General features: G+C 39.9%; 1 protein-coding gene across 2 annotated transcripts in view; it reads right to left on the bottom strand.

The window, feature by feature from the left end:
- The window catches only part of dscamb (Down syndrome cell adhesion molecule b), a 243,532-nt gene that overhangs the window by 33,132 nt on the left and 193,702 nt on the right, over positions 1-16,698 (bottom strand). For both annotated transcript variants that reach the window (XM_041814159.1, XM_041814168.1), the window contains exons 12-16: positions 8,696-8,892; positions 5,799-5,895; positions 5,392-5,520; positions 5,082-5,249; positions 4,312-4,382 (exon numbers count right to left, since the gene is read on the bottom strand). In XM_041814159.1, coding sequence (XP_041670093.1) covers positions 4,312-4,382; positions 5,082-5,249; positions 5,392-5,520; positions 5,799-5,895; positions 8,696-8,892 — 662 coding nt within the window. The remainder of the gene's footprint in view (positions 1-4,311; positions 4,383-5,081; positions 5,250-5,391; positions 5,521-5,798; positions 5,896-8,695; positions 8,893-16,698) is intronic.

Genomic DNA, 16,698 nt, shown 5'->3' with positions numbered 1-16,698 from the left:
GGAACAATGTGGCATCAGAGCATCCCTACCTGTAACTCTATCCAGACCTATAGTTTGTTTGGATTTCTTGTTTAGACCTCTGTGTTTTCTCTGCATGCACACAGCAGGCCTTATTGTACGTGTCACGTCATCAAGTCCACATATTGCTTAAATAGCAAAAGGAAAAACAATCTTGCACCCTACTTGGAACCCACACTATAAAAACTCAAAATCTTATCCAGTATATTTTTCTAAATCTAGTCAAAGTATCTTATCCCACTTAAAGTAAGACAGAAACATCTAAAGAGTTACTTGTTTTTAGACTGTACAAGTGTTTTTGACATCACATGAGGTCTTTAAGCTGCTGTGTAATTTGATGAATGAATGAAAAAGATGAATTATTTTGTTTCAAGAACTAGACTTAACTTAAATTAAGAAAACAAATAACTTTATAGCAGACCAACAAGATGATGACAGACTGGAGAACTATGGCTTATGCACAGAAAGTACTTCTTAAAACAAGACAGGAATGCTAATTCAAGGCATTTTGTCTCAAAATATCAGTTTCTAATCTTATTTTAAGTAGGTGATGGTCTTAAATGGAGAACAGTGTCTCCTTTATAAAAGTTAAAATGAGGTAATTTAAAACAAAGAAGATGATCTGGGAAGTTAAAAAGCAAAAGATGTTACATTTGAGCAGCAAAGGCTTATTATGACACACAAAACTTCCTAAAACTGGTGAAAAACAGCTAAGAATGAGTTTTCTTGGCTAGTTTCAAGACTTCTCTTATCTTGTGAGGCTTGAATAAAATGTCATATTTCAAGAAATCGTATCAAGAGAGTTTTCACTTGTCCCATTGGCAGATTTTTTTGCTTATTACACACATAAAATCTCTTGTTTTAATTTGTTTTCTTATTTTAGGAGAGGCCTTTTTTCCAGTGCATGCATCTTTTTGTTTTAATTTAAAGAGTGGTCAGGTCAAAGATGGCTGTTCCTATGCTGAGGACACAGAAAACTGCCATAGACCAGCGATTTCCAAACTCAAGGCCCACCATGCTTAAATCCAACTGAAATGGCCTCTTTCACATTTCATCTTTACTTGAGGCACGCTTGATCACTGCTTGGAACAACTGATTTAAACAAATACATGTTAAATTTATGGTTTTTTTCTGCATACATTCCAGCTGTGTCAGCTTTATTCACAGTGGTAAGTTAAAGCAATCTGCTGTAGCAAACTAAAAAACATTATGTACCTGTTATTTGTCATTTAAACACTAAATTAAGCAAAATATGCACTTATGAAAAACAAAAGTGCAGTTAGAAAACAGCAGAAATTGAGTGGAAAAAGAGTGTTTTCAAAGACATTAAAGGTTTTTAATATTTTGATATAATGTGATATTTCCAGTTTAAAACAATATTATAGTATCAAAAATACCAGTGAAGACACGCATCCATCTTTAGTGTTTGTGTTATTGTAGGGATTAAGCATGGTTTACCAAGGTTATGACTTAAGACACACTGGTGTGCCATAGACCATCTAAACCTGGTCTCGAGTCCTTAGACTGTGGTTTAGAGCATTGGTTCCCAACCTGGGGTTCGGGACCCCCAGAGGGGGGCGCCAAAGATCTTAGAGGGGACGCGAGGCTTTGTCTGCTCTGAGGCTGCCAAAATTAGATTTGCAAATGTTGACTAAAACCATGATAAAGGAGTTATTAAGAATTTTATACAAAGGTATTTTGATAAGAAAAGCAAGCATAGGCCTTTTTTAGGGTTTTATCAGTGAAACAATTAAAATCTATGTAGGTTTTCATGGCAGTGTGTCTCTTTTTCTTCTCTCATGGGTGTTTGTGGGGCTCCGCCTTTCTTAGATACGTGTAGGGGGGCTACAAGAAGCAATGGTTGGGAACCACTGGTTCCTGATATTTAGGGAACTTGTTAGAAAGATGAACATACACTAACTTCTACTGAGCTTGTTCCACACACACCTTTAATATCCACACACGGTTTAATATCAGTACATTTTCTGATGCGTTCAAATAAAGTGTTCAAACGGGACAGAGGGCTGAGAGATGGGGAGCTTTGTTTCTGTTTTGTTTATAAGCTCTCCTCCATGTGCACTCTTTACACTATGAACTCTGCCTCATAAATGCAGCTTACACAGGAGAGCACACACTCACCTGCTCCTATGTAGCAGGTAGTTAGATTTGTAATAAATGAGTGTCATAGATAACATGTATCCTGCAGATATTGATACAGCATATAACACATTACAGCCAAGGATTCCAGCAGAGAAAATACATGAGTAAATATTTACGGCACATCTTTTCTTGGTTTTGATCACATGGGAAATTAATCAACATAGATGTAGTCAGTGTCTTATCATTAATGAGGATATACTCTGTAATGTGGAGGTGGTCAAACACAGTTCTTGGTTGTTTCTAATGTCTTAAGAATGCTAAAGTTAAAATAACCCAGATTCCAAAAACAGTAACAAAAACATAAAAACAGAATGCAATGATTTGCCAATCTCCTGAGCCCACATTTTATTCCCAATAGAACATAAACAACATATCAGATGTTGAAACCTGAGACATTTTAACCATTTCATTGAAAATGTTAGCTCATTTTGAATTTAAGTGGCAGCAACACATCTCATAAAAGTAGAAGTATGGCTGGAAGAGAAAGTGGTAATAATGATACTAACATTTTTGTAACTAATTAGGTCAGTAACATGACTGGGTATAAAAAGAGCATTTTAGAGAGGCAGAGTCTCCTAGAAGTGAAGATGGACCCAGATTCACCAATCTGTGAAAAACTTTGTCAAGAAATTGTGGAACAATTTCAGAAAAATGTTGCTCAACATAAATGTATGAAGACTTTGACTTTCCAACCATCTACAGTTCATAATACCATCAGAAGAGTCAGAGAATCTGGAGAAATCTCTGTGAACAAGGGACAAGGCCAAATGTCCTGGGGCCCTCAGGGGCCACTGCACTAAAACAGAGATGATTATGTACTGAAAGTCACTGCAGGGCACAGAAACACTTCCAGAAATCATTCTGTCAACACAGGTGACATCTACAAATGGCAGTTAAAGCTGGATCACACAAAGAGGAAGCCCTATGAGAAAAAGATACAGTAAAAACACATTTTCTGGGCCAAAACTCATTTAAAGGTGTCTGAGGTAAAATGGAAAACTGTTCTGTGGTAAGATTAATTCAAAATTGACTCCAGCCTCAGTCCACTCCATGAAAAAAATTTTTGGAAACCAGGACGCCGTGTCCCACAGGCTAAAGAGCAGAGGGAGCATCCAGCTGGTTCTCCTGGCTCAGGTCTAAAGCCTGCATCTCTGATGGTATGGGGTTGCATTAGTGCCTATGGTGTGGGCAGCTCTAACATCTGGAAAGGAACTATCAATGCTGAGAAGTAGAGAGAGCTTTTAGAGCAACATATGCTCCCATCCAGACAACGTCTCTGTCAGGGAAGGCCTTGACTATTTCAGTGAGACCACATACCACATCCATCACAACAGCATGGCTTCACAGGAGAAGAGTCCTGAACTGGCCTGGCTGCAGTCCAGACCTTTCACCAACAGAAAACATTCGGAGCATCAGAAAGGGAAAAATTTAGAAAAGAAGCCCCAGGACTGTTGAGCAGCTAGAATCCAACATCAGACAGGAATGGGACAACATTCCTCTTCCAAAACTCCAGCAACTGGTCTTCTCATTTCCCAGACGTTCACAGACTGTTGTCAAAAGAAGAGAGGATGCTACATGAGGGTAAACACGATCCTGTCCCTACTTTTTTGAGATGCGTTGCTGCCATCAAATTTAAAATGAGCTGATATTTTAATGAAATAGTAAAATGTCTCAGTTTCAACCTCTGGTATGTTGATTATGTTCTGTTGTGGAAAAAAAATATGGGTTTATGAGATTTGACAATCACTTTTTATTGACCTTCTACACAGCACCTCAACTTTTTTGGAAATGGGGGTGTATAGCCTAAATCCTCCAACAGTGCCCTGTGTGTATTCTGTGTGTTCAGTGGCACAATGAAAGGTGATGGTTTTTCCTATGTGTGTTCTGGGTTCAAGTGTCTCTGTCTTTCAATGAAATATATAAATAAAATAAACAGTCATAGTAAATGTTATTTACATTATTTAATGTTTATTTACAGCAACTGGTCCAGTATGTGGCTTTAAACGTACTTCTGGGGAATCCAAAAACTAACAATGATAATATCACTACCAGCGACTGTTAGGATAACAGGAAGGTCTAGATGCTGAAATCTCCTCCAGCGTTTTGGCTTCTATTTAAATGTTTGGACTTTACCTTCCAGGAAACTTTGATGCTCTGTGGTGACGTGGGTTCCAGAGTGACATCCTGTGGCGGGCCATCAGGAGCTGTAAGGAGAGCATATAGTTAAGTATCACTGCATGCTGTGTTGAAATAGAGGAGATGGATGGTCCATTATTGATAAAATCATTTTTCATCTCATTAAATTTCACTAGATGGAGCTATTGAGTTAAGAACCACTCTGTGTCTGGTTTAAGTACCCTGCAGTTTCCTTGACTCAATAACAGCAATAAAATATCATGTAACATTTTCAGCTCTAACCTTTAAACAATTGATATAGGTTTCTTTAATTATGAAGTGTATGGCTTTATTTTAGCCATGAATCTAGAAAAATGGGCTGTTTTAATGAGTGGGTATGCCTTCAGGGGAACATTAGAGGCAATAGACGTAAGTGAAAGCTGATAGAGTCGGCTAAAGCAACAGTGAACTAATCTGTTTCAACACATATAAAAGATGATGGCTTCCATTTAAAATGACCATAAAATACTGATGGGCCAGTGCAGGTCTGAGGGCCAGTACAAAGTCTAAAGGAGGATGTTTCCAAATTCTGATTCAAACAGAGAGTGAAGTTTAGTTTAAGAAACATTCATTTCTGAGGTAGTTTTATTTTGCCCAGCTGCAGACAAACACTCCTCATTCTCCGCTGTGTTAAAATCCCTCTCAGTAAAAACTCCTGTCATGTATTAAAGAAAACATGAATGTTGTAATAACCCTGCATTTAAAATGTGATGGCTGAAAACATCTACCTGCTTCGTCTGTGGTGATGGTGAGCTCATTGCTGGGGTTGCTGTTGCCGATGATGTTTTTGGCAACCATGCGGATGTTGTAAGTGGAGGAAGGGTGGAGGTCAATAATCGTGGCCTGGTTGAGCTGCGGCGACACATCTTTGGTTACCTGGGCTGATAGCCATGACGCTAAAACAAACACATGGGGAGAGTTGACAAAAGCTGATAGGAATTTTGTGTTTCTTAATTCTGAATTTCATGCTTTCTGATCAGCATCATTATTAATAAAGTATAAAACAACGATGCAGGGAACTGAGACCGAAAACCGTACCTGATTTGTTCTTGCATTCAATATCGTATCCTGTGATGGGGCTGTTACCATCGAAGCCCATGGTCCAGCGCAGAGCTATGGTTCTATCTTTTACCTCCCGGATCTCCACCTCTGGAGGGTCAGGCGGTTCTGTAGAAAAGCCCATGGCATGTTTAGCAGAGAGGACTACATGTGGGCAGACCAGACAGCTGTATTTGTTTTACACTGTCTGTGACTTTCCCTGTGGGAAATGATGATTAGGCTACAAAGAGCAGGAGTCACACTGTGCAGCAATTAAATTCATAAATGAGCAATAAATAACATAAAACATTACACTTCTGGAAGGGAATTCCATCTTCTCACATAGAAACCAACAGAAAGAGCCACGAGAGGGAACTGAACTGAGTCTGGGACTAAAGTGAGCTTACCTTGCACCGTCAGCTGTATGATACCTCTGTCCTCACCGAAAGAGTTGATGGCATGGCAGGAGAAGAAGCCCGAGTCCTCACGAACAGTAGGCATGATCTACAGAGGCACAGCAGTATAGAGCTGTAAATTTCACCCTGAGCTATTTACAATTACTACACTTTGATTGTTCAGTTAAACTGAAATACAAACTCTTTAAAGAGTTTTTATAAGACTCTACAAAATTTAAAGATCATTTTTGTCATGGATTTTCTATTGCTTCTCGTCAACGGGCCCCATGGAAGAATGTCACATCCAGCCCCACCACTGCACCCTAAATCAACCCTGCAGAAAAGACTAGAACCACACTTCTATTGTCCTAATGCTGTTCCATGCTTATGATGACACCAAGAGAAAGAGTGATGCTACCTTGCTAACAGCTGCAGTCATGTTTATTCACATTCCAAGTATTAACAGGAAGTTTGAGAGTTGGAAAGTACTCACTATGAATCTAAATTAAATAATAAAAGACATTTAAGCAAGTTATCCCAGCCAGGTTTTTTAAAGATATAAAATTTCTTTAAAGAAAAAATAATAAATCACATATAAAAAATGTAGAATTTCTCTCTGAAATCATTACTGATTTAAAATGCCACCATTGCTCTTACAGACATTTTTAATCAAGGTCTCAAATATTTATGTAAGTTTTCAAAGATACAGAGATTCTAAATTTCTATAATCTTTAACAGGATGTGCCATTGCATGGATGCTGATGTAGGTTGAGAGTTCAGATGGCCAACCTCACCTCTGTAACATGGAAACCCTCACATATGGCATTTCCAGCAGGTTATGTCAGAATGCGGGGGGGGGGTTCTTAAAGCTATCTCAGAAGGATAACCACTAAAATCGCAAGCGATATTTGGGAACGGGAAGGAGAGAACCCAAATTGGTAGCAACCCAAACTAAGAATCTCCCCAACTAAAATAATACTGAGAAAAGAGAACAAAACCACCGCTGCCTAGCAGCTGATTAGAACCAAAGCTCTAAGGGGGAAGAAGAGCTTTCTCCCATGAAACACTATGGTCACCAGAGCAGTGAAAACTAAACAAAAGGACTGGGCAAAGACCTCCAGCACTAATTCACTTCAACTGTTAATTCACAGGTAATATTCTCAGGTAAGTTGTCAGTAATGTTTGTGCTAACTTTCGCTCAAAACAGAGGAAAACACAAGGAGATGCGCTCACTAACTCTGAAGGTGAGGTAATGAGTCAGCACAGAGTGCTGCAGCCCAGGTGCTTAAATCAGTTTGCCACACCTGGCCCTCATCAGTGGCAATCAGTCCTCACACACCTGGCACTGCACTGATTGACTCACACTCAGTGAGAGGCCATGCTGAATTCTCACAGGTTAAGACCAGCCCCACCCTCCTCTGCGGCCTCCTTCTCACCACTCCTTGTTTTAATTGAGGACTATGTTCATTAAAATGTAACCTCATGATGTGTATTTACTAAACAGAACACCCACGTTTTATTTCCATTCATAAATTTCTTAACCTGACACGCCAGATGGATTTATTTCACACATCCATCAGGAAACCTTCAATAGGAAACGTTTGAGAAAAGGCAGAAGCTCTGAAAAAACTGACTGTGTAGTTGGATGAACGTTCTGTCTGTCACACATCTACAGCCAAACAGAGCAACAAAACACGTGACGTAGCAGCTATTGAGCTGCGCACGCGCAGCTACTGAGGAATGACGCCAAACATAGTAACTGTAGACATGTCAGTACTCGACTTTTGTGGTTTTCGAAAAGAAAACAACTCACTGCTGTTCTTTGTTCTTCTTTTAACCAAGAAATGTCGTCAAGTTCTGATAAAACTTGCGCTTTACCAGCATCCACGCTAATTTCTTCTGCCATAATTGTACCAGCCTCTTGCTGCTGCTTGTTTACGTCACGACTCTGCCGTGCCTGAAAGTACTGCCCCTCGTCGCTGATTGGTCCTGTCACTTTCTAACCGGGCCCAAACAGTTCAGATCGGAGCTTAACAAGATGGATTCGCAGGTGAAAAACAAGGACATGGGTGTATCTGTCTGCTTTGCAAGGTTATAAATTTCTCATATTGAGGGTGAAATCCACTCAGACGTGGACTTCCACGCTCCACACTAGGAGGGACACTGGAACACGTGCACATCCATTAATCTCATAGAACAGGCACAGTCTGGGGTCCAGAATGGAGGATACACTTCCAGTGTGAATGCACTTTAAAGTGCGTTTCTCCCTCATTATGAGAAATTTATGAACGAAAACAAAATGTTCTGTTTGCTATTGAACAGGGTCCTCAATTCACACAAGAAGTGAACAACAAGAGGGCAGAGCAGGGCAGCAGTGGTCTGCATTCATCATATTGGCTATTGTTTTGGTTGAGAGCCCCCTGGTGGCTAAATTTTACATATTGTCAATAGAATGATAAATAACTGACTGACTTCATTTGCACCTTTATTGTCACTTGCAACAACTAAAAGGTTTTAAAATGTTTTTAATGATCTTTTCGCCCAATCACAGATTTACAAACCCTTCAGACCATTTATTCAGCTTTCTAACATGTTATTGTCAGTATGTCCTTTTCAAGAAAAGTTTTTTCTTAAAACTTTCTTATTAACATTGAAGTGTGAAGTGTTAGTGTAAGTGTGTAACCAAAAAATTGTTGTTATTGAAACATTTTATAGAAATAAGGTGGGGGAATTTAGCAACACGGACGATGCTTAAAAGTTACTTTTTACCAGTAAAACATGACATGAATTAGAAACATGTATTAAGATCAATATGTTGAGAACAAAGTCTTCTCTTTTTCTGCTGTGATTGATTTTAAACAAATGTTTTTATTATTCTTAGAGCCCATGGCTGACACTGATCCACTCACCACCAGAGTAGAGATGACTTCGTCAGCCACCTCTTTCACAGTGACCACGTATCGGCTGGTTTCAGGGTTGATAATGCGTTCCTCTTTCTCCCAGCGCACCATGATGGGTTTCTCCCCGTGAGCGATGCAACTCATCCTCTTCTCCTCGCCCTGTGTGGCCAGAGTTGTGTTGGGGTAGGAGGTAATCATGGCTGGAACTGAATGACAAGGACACAAGTTTAAGGCAAAAAGGTTGATGAGGAATGAGAATTGAGGAAAATGTAGGGAACGCACTTTTTATATGAACACATCCATAAAAACAAATCTTTTGTACTTCACATCAGCATGTTCATTTAGAAATCATCACTCTAATGTGCTGTTTTAACTTAGCCTATAATATAAACAACAGTAAGTATCATTTTGACTACATTATCTAATCGCACAGAGAGAAAACTTCTCCAAAATTATGATGACCATTTAAGCACTCCTGATGTTTCTACCTGTCCGCCACATTAAAGACATTGAACAAAGCCCTTCAGGTAATCCTGGCCCGCTTTGATAATGGCAGTGAACGGTACCATGCTGCTTTTAAGGACGAGGGAGAGAAACAGAGAAGAAAGTGGTGACTCCTGACTGAACTCCCATCGGTCTGAGCGTGGAGCCGGTCTGGCTCTGCACCGTAACCGCACACCAGGCTCATTAGCAGCACATCACATCCAGCCTGTGTGAGAGTCTACGCACGAGTCCCTCAGAAGAACCCGTTTTAAATGTCTCTTACCTAAACTACTTACAGTGTGCACTGACACCAATACTATACACAGACTTGTGACTTTTTTCATCCTTTTTTGGTCCATTTGTATAAAGCTGTCTGATTTTAAAGCACACTGAAACTTGCTGTATAATGATCTCTAAAATTGGGATAACTGCTTTAAAAAATACAAAAGAAAAGAGGAATAAATCACAACCTGAGTTATGTCAGTTTCAGTTACAACTCTGAAATCCTTCAAATCCTCTGAAGGCCATCATGGGTTGGCTTTTTAAACAGAATCTATTTTAGAGAGCTGCGGTCAAAATGTCATGATTTAAATTTATTTACGGCACTAAATATAAGGGGCTCCTACTATTTTATCCAGATGATTTCCCTTAACTTTTCAAGGACATTTCTGTGACAGTTTAGCTGGTAAGATAGGGACTCACCGTACGCTAGAGCTGCACAATTTGGGAACGCAATTGGGATTATGCTAGGCAATATTGCAATTTGCAATTGCGATTACGATATCATGCATAAATGGTATTATTATTTCTACTTGCTGTGATATCAAGGAAAATGCAGAGATGACTGACGGTTTTGAAGTGTGTGATTCTCAACTCAAAACATACAAAAATTAAAGGAGCATTTAATAAAAACCTGATTTTTTACTGTAATGCTTTCAAAATAACTTAATAGTTTCCAGAAAATAAAAGGCTTTCCTTTTTTTGAAAATACAAAGTGTAATAGTGGCACAGTGGTAAACTCAAAGGCCTTTATACAGACATTTTTTTATGCAGTTATGTAATCACACAGCCTGACATTGTGATTGTGATTAGAAAAACTGAACCATCCATTAATATCTTGCTACATGTGGAAGTCTCATTTAAAAGCTGTGCAGCCTGCAGCTGTCACCATGAACTCTAATATGCTTAAAAGTCATAATTACAGACCCCAAAAATCATAATACTGTATATAAATGAGATTTTTATATATAGCTGGTGTTGAACTCACCTGTTATCTGCTATTCTTATTTTTTAGTGCATCCCATTCATTATCAAACTCTCAGAACGAGCTGTTTCTGTGGCTTTAAATGCTACTGATCTGTCTGACTCCGCCCCTGACCACACCCCTCTCAGGAAATGGATGTGGCAAAATTCAGGACCTGACTGAGATTTGAACCATCAATCTCCAGAACCAAAGTCAGCAGGGTAACCCACTGAGTTACCCAGCACCTCAGCTGTTGGCTGAGAGGTTTAGGAGATGAGGGCAGAACTTTCTTTCAAGTGGGGCGGGCCAACCAAACCTGGGGGCGGGGCTAACTCCCCACATGAGGTCATGAGGATAAAATCTGAGAATGGCTTGTTTCAGCACACATTTTCTGAAAGGTGGAGAAAGAGGGGGGGGAGGGAATGGATTTTTCTAGTACTTGAGGGGATTGCCAGGCCAGGGGCAAATATTTGTGTTAGAAAAGCCTGAAAAAGTTATTTTTAATCTTAATACGTCCTCTTTAAGCAACTAAACAAAAAAACCCTGACCTATTCAACATTTTTTAGCTTTTAAAAAAAACATGGTAAAAAGCATCAGTAATCCACACCTGATGAGAACTACAGTAGGCAGCTAGCAGTGAATCGTTACACTACCATGTTAAATCAGCCTGTTTTTATCCTGTCAATAATCTATCATCACTGTTTCATATGATCCTTAACATTATCAAAAACCCCTTTAGGGAGATGAAATTAGGAAAATGTCAGAATTATTTTTCAGGACAGCACAATACTACACAGCAAATGTTGCCTTTTTCCTCTCTTTTCCATGTTCTTCCCATGATTGGAAACTTGGTCAACAATTTTCCAGGTTTTCCAGGATGAGTGGGAACCCTGAGCGTATGGGAATATGTCTTTTTTGCACTTTTAAACATGAACTTATTCAATTATAATGTTAAAGCTGTGCTAATCTATATCATGTCTGTTGTTTATTTTTCATTTCTAGGCAGCTGTATTTGATTTATGTCAAACATGTAATACAGCGAAACATTAAACAACAACTGGGCTTTTCAAATCAAATGCTTTGTCTCTGAATTTGGTTAGAGCTGCATTACTATTGGTCCAAAGTGGAGCAACTGGACTTGACTGATCAAGCGCCCCTCTTTGGACCTGGATAAAGGAGAAGCTACACTGACGACTAGAAAGAGAAGCTTCTAATGATTTATAGGTGATCAAAACTAAAATTCCCTTTAATAACAAGCAGAGCAATATTAAAGGTGCAGTGTGTAAAATCTGGGGTTTTGCTTAATCAAGCGGTCAGATTCTAGATTGCACGGCTCAGTTGTTGCGGTAAAATGTGGCAACCAGTGGAATTTGTAAAAATGGGTTTCTGTTTCTATCTGTGGTACCATAGAAACACAAGATCCAAGGTCTGTGGAGGGGACCCTCCCTAAGTATGAATGAAAGGTTTATAAAAATAAACATTTTAGATATTTAGGTGATTGAACACTAATTTAGATAGGCCTTTTTTACTAATATTACGTCTGATTTTTACCAAGTTTGTTCCGCTACATGCTACTAGACTAAATATTACGCACTGCACCTTTAAGTAAAGTACATTTTAGATAGTTCTTAGTTTATATGTAGAGGAGAGAATATTATGTAATTGGAAATGACAGCAGTGGCAGCACCATTTATGTGATACTTGCAGATAGAGGTTGGAAGCCTCCTCTTCTAAGAAAGAATGTGATCTGTGTATGTGAGTCAGTGTGCAAATGTCTGTACAGTCCTGAATCATGTGTCTGCGTGCATCGCTACGACTGTTATCGTGTGTGTGCATATGTATGAGTGTGTGCGGATGATGTCTGGTGGAGCTAAGTGGGCGAGCACAGAGAGCAGAAAAGACTTGTGCTCATGACACATCTCAGCCACACTACACGATGAGGAGAGAGAAAGAGCATGTACCCCTGCAGCGCTAACTATGATCCCTCTCCCTCTCTCACTCCATCTCTCTCTCCTACGGCTCCCACCAGGACAGCCATGATTTAATGATGAGAAATACCACTTTGATTATTCATACGCAGCAGACAAGTCCGCTGGCCCGGCCGTTGTCCTACACAGACACAAAACTATGCCAACATATACATGCAAGCAAAACAGACAAATACAGATGCACTGGTCTTACATACATCGACACTAGAAATAGAAAAAAATCACAGGGATTCACTACAGCGAGACAGCCCTAGTAGAGGCAAAGGCACACAAAAACAACAGTATCACAATAAACAGAGCCTGGGAAAGCCCATGGCTTGGCCAGATTCTGTGGTCTGGAACGGACCGGACCAATCAGCGCCTTTGAGGAGAAGGAGGCCGCAGCCATAGACGAATCCGGAGAAAAACTGGAAGCTGACTAGCTGACGTTACTGCGGTGGACTCTCACCACTTAATTCATTCATTCCAATGAAAACTGACTTGAGAAATGAGCGTTTCTTCGTTTGCCATGACTTTCTATTTCACTTATCTTTCACAACAACATAGAGGAAGTGGTGAACAACGACTGGATTTCACAGCTGCTCCTAAAATCGTCACATAAACTTAAGATATTTACCTAATGAGTATAAGAAAATGTGTTTTTGCCAATACTATACTTACATACAGTTTTATATGATCAAGCTAACGGTGGATTTGAATGAAATGTCAATAAACAGACCTTTATCTTAATCATGTGACAGACGCTAGGTCTATGTTAGTCAATACTGTTTAGCTGTCATTATAACATGCACCTGTCAGACAGTCACAGATATGAACAGCCAGGATGTACTACTGAAAAAAATGCCAACTACTAAATACATGATAAATAACACATACTCTACACTGTATTTTTTTAAATGTGTGATTTATGTGTTGCAATAATAGTTTTAATTTAAATTCAAATTCATTTTATGATCTACTTTCTTTGTGAACGATGAGGTAGTGCCACTCCTAACTGCTCAGTGTGGAGCTTTATTGATCTAGTAAGCAGCACATGGCTAATTAAAGCCGTGAATATTCATGAAATCAACATGAACTAGAACCGACACAGCTCTGTGGAGGGACGATCAGCGGTACGGGAGGATTTTAGACTGGTCACTGATGCAGTGAATAATGAAGCAGAAACACAGAGGACTGAAGAAGACTGAGTGACATAAACAGGAAGTAGCAGCTGAGTGAGGAGCCTGGGGACTAGGGATATGTGCGGTTAAAGGGTTAAATTCATTTATCAAATTAGTCGACGTGAGATATCCAAGTCGGTTAAACTACTGGGCTTGAGATCCTGGTCTATAATGCTCTTTTAAAGCGTAATGAACCTCCTGCCACTAGAGGCCGCTGTAGCCTCAGTTTATGGCCGCTGCCTCCCTGTCTGAGCTTTCCCACAGCTCTTCATCAGACGTAAGTATGAGAAGCTCGGCGGTAGCTTAGCGGTTAGCATGTAGTATTAACAGTGCTGATGACTGTTTTTTAAGTAATAAATGGAAATAAAGTGGTATGTAGGCTGTTAAGGGGGGAACTAACGTATACGTACTCAACCGAAGTGAAAAGAGGCCGCGCATCAAGCATGATATTAATCTGCAGAGAGGAAAGAAGGCTGGTAGAGCTAGCTGCTAATGTTAGCCACGCTGTAGAGAGTATATGGCTAACATCACACCCACTGACACTATGACCCTGTGAGGAATGAGACTGTTTTCTAGGGATTTTCTCCTCTTTAGACTAGTTGGTTATACAAAATTTAAATGAGCGTTTAGCCGAATAGGGGAATAGATGCTTAGGAACATCCTTATGTTAGACCCCGGCATAAAGTTCTACTGTACTCCACTGAAAGATCAGGTAAATCTACCTGTGGACACTTCTCAGATAAAGTAGGACTGCATTCAAAACGGATTCGAGTCATGCAGGAAAGCATGGATCTTTTTGGCCAGGGAGGAGAGCAGGCTTGTTTACAAGTAGCTGGTTAGCATGTTCAGTGCTATCAAGGCTAACAGCAGTGAAGACGTAATTTCGGCTGCTGGAGGGACAAACAACAAGAGGACAACACTAAATAATTAACAGTGGTCGCCTTTCCTTTCATCAGCCACTTGAAAAAAAAACAGGATGGCTGGAAAGTTTATTTCAGATGCAGAGTTTTAGCATGGTGTCTGGCATAAACCTGCTGCTGGTTAGCGGTTTGATACCACTATTAGTTGGGGTTTTCTGAGGAGGATATTTGGCTGTTGCAAGCTGCTAATGGTTGCTAATGAGCTATGGGCTAACTGGGAGCTAACCTGAAGTTTAGTGCTAATGGCATTTGTAAGGACAAGCTGGTTACAATTTGTGTATTTAACTTGCATGCAAAAAAATAAATAATAACCTTTCTCAGTCATTTACAAAATTATGACAAAAAGACGTCCAAAATCAGAGTTACTGGTGTGGATTTAATCTTTGAGGACCACAGAAAGTCCCCCAAGTTCCATGCTTGTTCAAAAATGTTCTGTAAGAGCTATAGAGGTGTGGATAGCGGCATTAGAATGGCACAATGGAGGGCTATCAGAGGAAAAGCAAGTAAATGGCTGCGATTTATGGTTCAAAAGTTATTTAATTGTAAATTAAATACGTGTCTCTTCTGGTTGTATACCACAACGCTTGTCTCGGGGGTTATACATTTTACATTTCTCAAACCAGTGTTTGACTCCAAGGGCCTTATTTTGATGACGTAAGGGCCAAAGCATGTGAGGCGGGTATGTCTACATTTTTAGTCTAGACAGCCCACAGTCCCAGAGCAAGCCAAGGGGTAGAGGGCAAAAAGGATGGATTCTGTGCCTTAAACACGTTCTTGTAGCTTTCTTCTTTTTAAACAGAGCCATTTCTTCTTTGATGTAGTGAACAAAACTCTAAAAAGGTTTTGACTAGTGTGTGTGTTTGTGCCCATCTACTAAGCACAGGCTTCACTGAGGTTTAGACCTTATTTCCTATTCAGTTGCAGCCCTTCCTTCTCTTGTGCTCCCTACACCATCAAACCCTTCTCACTGCCCCCGCACAGGAAACCACTGATTTATTTTGCATAGCAACTATGAATTTTAAGTGAGTCCTATTAAAAGAGTCATCTCAGCCCCTTCTCTAAATGTTATTACTCGTTAACAGGGGCTATTTTCTCCATCTAAATCTAAGGCCTTGGCAGTGCAGGTTAACCTCAGTGATTGGCTGATCTGCTCTTTGAAAGGCAGCACATGGACGGCCCCTTAGGGTCTCTATGTGATGTGTGCTTTTGTATAAAATTATCAATTATGTATGGAAATATTACTTATTTTAGATTGTGTAGGTGTGATTGCAGAATGTTCCAGCACATAATATTAGAATACAGCTCTGTGCATTTCAGGCTGTCTCAATGCTTCTGCAACCTTGAGAGTGCATGCATGTGAGGATTTGACTGAAACATGCCACAGGCTCATGCATGCAAGATTGCTATTATGTGATGCAGATTGTAGTACCTACAATGTTCTACAATCGTCACTTTTCCTGGTTTTGCTTCAGTGGCCTGAGCCGAGGTTAGCCTCCTGGCTTCCTTCTCATCTCATCTCTATGCATCCACTGTGCAGCACTAGCAGGGCCCCGGGCTAAACCTATTCTTTTTGATAGCCCATAATTGCTCGGTTGATGTATATTTTTTAATATCTAGCAATATTACAGGGGCAGGGTAATAAAACACAGGCGGGTAGGAGAGAGAGTGAGTGGAAAGAGGAGAGGCAAGGGGAAAGAGAGAGCAGAGGGGGGAGAGAGAAAGGAAAGGGGTGGAACAAGACAAAACGTGCTGACAGTAGATGACAGAGGAAAATGACAGAAGAAGAACAGAACGTTGGACCAAAGTCAGGTTCCCCTTGATGTGTCTGACTTTCTGCCCTGACACATAGATGTCCAAAACACTGATGCACATAATACAGGGAAGGCACCTTTGAGACCTCGATGGGGTAAATGGTTAGAAAAAGATTCTTCATTTCATTAGAGACAGACATCTCTTGCCAAAACCAATAAAATATGTAAGCTATAAAAACAGCAATCCCCGTGCGATATTTGGACTTTTTTTAGCTAATAAACTACCATCGATGCCACTGATGAGATGACTTTTGATAGATACTTACTGACTCATTTAAAAACAAAAAACCTGTAGTACCTGACATAATTATCCATCTAATGGCTACATCCTGTCTTATTATGCTAAATATTAAGGCTAACCTGCAATTTCCACATAGGATGACTGCGCCGCACACTGAGGCTCTGCG

The sequence above is a fragment of the Cheilinus undulatus genome, linkage group 2, assembly GCF_018320785.1.
Source record: "Cheilinus undulatus linkage group 2, ASM1832078v1, whole genome shotgun sequence".
Classification (NCBI taxonomy): domain Eukaryota; kingdom Metazoa; phylum Chordata; class Actinopteri; order Labriformes; family Labridae; genus Cheilinus; species Cheilinus undulatus.
Note: the sequence above shows the minus strand (reverse complement) of the source record. Positions and strands in the feature narration are given on the sequence as shown.